Source organism: Limulus polyphemus, unplaced genomic scaffold (assembly GCF_000517525.1).
Source record: "Limulus polyphemus unplaced genomic scaffold, Limulus_polyphemus-2.1.2 Scaffold775, whole genome shotgun sequence".
Taxonomy (NCBI): Eukaryota; Metazoa; Arthropoda; class Merostomata; order Xiphosura; family Limulidae; genus Limulus; species Limulus polyphemus.
In genome coordinates, this window is record NW_013666385.1 from 247782 (window position 1) to 252664 (window position 4883).

At 31.6% G+C, this 4883-nt stretch overlaps 1 protein-coding gene across 1 annotated transcript in view; it reads left to right on the top strand.

Annotated features, from left to right (window-relative positions):
• Positions 1 to 4883, top strand: part of LOC106460462 (GON-4-like protein) — a 211856-nt gene that overhangs the window by 49481 nt on the left and 157492 nt on the right. Inside the window, exons 6-7 of the mRNA XM_013920158.2 lie at positions 492 to 660; positions 1565 to 1687. Of these exons, the coding sequence (XP_013775612.2) occupies positions 492 to 660; positions 1565 to 1687 (292 nt within the window). The remainder of the gene's footprint in view (positions 1 to 491; positions 661 to 1564; positions 1688 to 4883) is intronic.

Below are 4883 nucleotides of genomic sequence, written 5' to 3' on the forward strand. Positions count from 1 at the left end.
TAGATGACTTAAGTGATTTTTCGATCATAATGCCAAGATCTTTTTCTTCAACCACAGTATTTAATGCATTTCCATTTAAATCATAACAATAATTTGATTTTTGAAAACCTACATACAGTTAGCCACTCCAAAAATCTTAATGTCATCTGCAAGCTTCAATATTTTGTTAGTCATTCCATAGTCAATATCATTAATATAAATCACAAACAGAGCCCTGAGGCACACCACTTGGAACTGTGATCCAGTCCCTTCTAACTCCATTCATTACTACTCTCTCTTTCTACACTCCAGCCAATTTTCTATCCAATTTAATGACATTTTCCTCAAATCCACGGATTTAATTTTTGTAACAAGTCTTTAGTGAGGCACCTTATTAGATGCTTTTAGAAAATCAATTTCATAAGTACTGAGTGTTATTAGTAACTCAATAAACTGACAATAATATTAAAACTTGAGTCTGATTTTTGGAAAAATTATAATTTTATTTGTAGGAGGACAGAATAGCTTTGCGTACAAGGTCCAAATTGCCACTCATTGATACACCATTAGAGGCTATTGAAGCTGCTTTTGTTGCTCCAGACATTACTCCTGATATGTACGACTCTGATTGTGATGATGAGGAGTGGAGAAATTTCTTGAGTGATTTCAGAAAGCCTTTAGGTATTTTGTGTCAATGTTAAACCATATATATATATTTTTGGAGTGGGAAATTTTCAGTGTTTTCAAAAAAGAAAAATTATTCTCAGTTTATTATTTAGTCTTAAGAAGGATCTTAGTACTTGCAGTTTTTAAATTTCTGGTATATATAAGATTAAATAATGTTGAATTCCAGGTTCTGTGGTTTTCTAACAGCATATATTAACCATTGGCATATCGGTTGGTCAGTTTGACCAATCTTGTAACCACTGTATAACCATAGAACTAAATTCTGATTAAGAAGTTAGCACACAGGATCACATACAAAATTTGTAATGGTTTTGGGTCGCATTTGAAAATCATAACCGTAGAACTACATTCTGTAATTCTAAATGTATTAAATGTATCTTCACAAAATCCTGAAAGATTTTTAGTAAAAATTACAAGGCATTTATGTTCACAAATATAAATTTTTGAATATACATTTTAGAACACACAAAAGTATATCATGCAATAAAATAGAATGTCCTAAAAATTGTATAAATTGTAGTTTTTGGAAAATTATTTTTAAACAAGCTCAATGTTAGAGAGAGACATTAAATTTTTTTTACATTTTCTAAATTTTCTTTACATGTAATTATAACAACTTACGAGTGAAAGAAGTAAGGAAGAATGTAATAATATGTCAACCACATATGATCTGCTATATCTGGTGCTTATGAGGTGTTTCACCCAATACCAAGGCTTATCAGGCTGAGATGGGATATGACATATATAGTAGAGGTCAATATTTTATACATGTGTATGTGTATCATCAGTTGTTTTGGTGTGAGCTATATTAAGTTATTGAAGTGTAATTGTTATCAATTTAATTTAAGTCATTACTTTCAGAATAAGGTTTGTGATTTTTGTAAACATAATTCTTTAGAGACCTGTGTGAATATTGATGGAGTTGAAGACGAAGGAGAGGATCCAGAATACAACTTCTTAGAAGAAGATGACATTTTGGACAAATGGGACCTTCGATTTGATAGAGCAGTGAAAATACCAAGTAAGATTTTTTTCCTATATCTGTTTTTTGTGTTTAGCAGTTTTTCAACTAGTTGCTCAATATTTTGATCAACTTCCATTATTGTTGAAAAATATTCTATTTATTTATTATGCTTCTGATATAAAATACTATCTGACTTATCCGTTCAGTGCACAATGAAGATGTAGGGGCTCTTGGGAAATGACACAGGGGTACATATCTGAATGCTGATCTGGCAGAGATCCACATACCAAACACCCTATGTTACTCCCCATGTTGCCATAAGTGTGCTTTTGAATTTTGCAGTGATCAAATGAATAGTACGTGGAACACACACACACAGCTCCAGGGATGGTGTGGGGTATGATATAAAGTGGTCAGATCCAAATGCTGACTCCTTTGTGTCACTTAACATTGAAGACCTAAGAGTGTATGCCAGGTTTAGTTGAGATTGATCACAAACTACAGGTGTAAAAAGTTGTCCCAAGGATAGTGAAAAGAGAAAGGTCAGGTCTGAATGCCAATCCCCCTCCCATCTATGATACACCTCTAAGGAAGGGCCTTAAGATGCATACTAAATTTGGTTAAGATTAATGTCAAAAAGTTTAGACATGAAAAGCAGACACACAGATGGTTAAATACCAAAAAGGTACCAAACATTATATTTTTCTGGAAGATTGTGATTGTAAATCATGTTCCTTACTAGGTTTTCATAGTTGGAGAATTGTGTTGTTATATTTTTCTTTCAATTATCAGATTATTGAAAAAATAGTATAAGATTTTAGTGTAATCTGATGTAATTGCAAATGAAACATGGCATTCATTGAAAAATGATAATTACCAATTTATTAATTTAGCTTTACTGCATATTACAAAAATCTTATATTTAAATGTAAAATACCATATCTGTACAAGTCTCTGTTACAAAGGGTTTACTGCATATTACAAAAAACTTGCATTAAATGTAAAATACCATATCTGTACAAGTCTCTGTTACAAAGGGTTTACTGCATATTACAAAAAACTTGCATTAAATGTAAAATACCATATCTGTACAAGTCTCTGTTACAAAGGGTTTACTGCATATTACAAAAAACTTGCATTAAATGTAAAATACCATATCTGTACAAGTCTGTTGCAAATGGTTTACTGATGCACATTTTTCAAGACAACAACTAATTCAGCATGTTTATCAACAAACAAAATCCCAATAATTTAAAAATTTTACCTCCCCTCCCGCTTGCAGTCTCTGAAACTGATAACCACATGGTATGTAAAGAAAGTTTGTGTCTGTATGTGCTGTTCAATGACATTCTCTACTGATCAGCAGGTTTGTTAAATGTGCTAGTGTCACAGGAGTGATATTTTTAAGAGCTTTTCCCATCATTCTAGTGTCTCAACCTGCTTTTCTAAATTCTTAGCCAAAATAATCCATAATTTTTTTTCTACATGATTATCTTGTGGACCATAACAGACCGTTCAATCTGGTAGAACTCAAATTGACCCTATATTGGTTTGGCAATACATCCATCATAATGGATGATATCTATTATGAGATACTGGTCATATTTAGTCTACTTCTCTAGTTCATATGACTCTTTTTAATGAGGTTTGGCATTTATTGATTTATGATGTCAGGCTATTGTCATTCTTGCACAAAGGTTTTTTTAGACTTCTAGTTCAGTGTTTGTACACAGAGTCCTATGAACATTCTCTTCACATTTGTTGTTCACAAGTTTGTTTGCAGTTTGCTATAAAACTATGGTCCATGCCATAACATCCCATCTGACAATATGTTTTCATGTTTTGAATGCTCATGTTGTTTGCAACTATATGGTCTTCTATCCATACTTTTGGCTTTGTTGTACAAACACAGATGCATGAGATGGGCCTGACACTGGCTACAGTTACCATCTCCTCCACCCACACTTTGACTGTTTATCGAGTCCCCTGAAGAAGTTAGACATGTTAACTCATGATGTCCCATTGATATTGGGAAATTATGACCATAAAGTTCATAATCTGCTACTGCTGTTTATTCACAGTATCTGATCGTAGACACATATGATACTTGAATTTCTAGCAGTGTTTTATAAACCGTTACCTAGTTGTACAAACTGTGCCAATTGCTGAGAAATGACAAATTAGATACAACTACACAAAAGCTTCATGTGTTAACCCACCATCATCCATTTTCAGTGCACGTTGTCTAATGGTAAGATTACTGCACATTAGTGATATTTTATATACACATGACTGGAAAAAATATTTGAGAAGGTATGGGAAAATGTTATTGAAGAGATAGATGAAGGACTAAAGAACAAATTGAAATTGAAATAGATGGAGAGGAAAGTCATTGTGCAGGTGGATATTCTGGAAAAGAAGACTGTCATTTGCATGCTCGATAAAAGTTAACCGTAGTTTTTGATAGTATTGTTGTTACTGCATTATTACTTAATTTTTATTTATTTCAAATATACAACTTAAAACAAAATATCAGTACAAAGAATATAATGTCCTCTGACTATTATAATTTAACTTGCTTTCTAATTAAGCTATAAATCAGTTAAAATAATTTCCATACATGATTGATATGTTTTTAGTGGTAGGAACAACAAAGTATTATATTGAATAATTCAAACACTGTTGTCTGAGGTATTAGCTTTATTTGGAAATCAGTAAATTAAAATCTAAATTGGTTATAAATAATCCAGTAACAAATGTCAGAGAAAATTATAGACATTTTCTGGAAGACAGGATGTTATAGAGGATGTAGTATATGGGTTTGACTTTCTGGTTTATATCTCACTAAAGCAAGAAAATTGGGGGCTTTAAATTTGGATCATTTTAGCAGTAACTATTTTCTAAGTGTGTAATTTGTATTTAAAATCAGAAGCCTCAAAGAGGCAAATATATAGCTAATAAATAGGAAACAAACAATAAATTTTTTAAATTTTATAAAGACAATTAGGGATGGATCTGTGTGTAATCTAGCTAGCTATAGTATTATAGAACATTTTAATGCTACAAAAAGTATTGAAACAAGAAAGTGAAAACTACAAAAACTGAGTTACTTAAAATGTTTTTACCTCTTGTTTCAGTACTTTTGTAACATTTAAATGTTCAATAATACTATAGCTAGCTAGGTTACATACATATCGATCCTTACTTGTCTTTATAAAATCCAAACATTTTTTATTGTACTTGTAAGTATAGG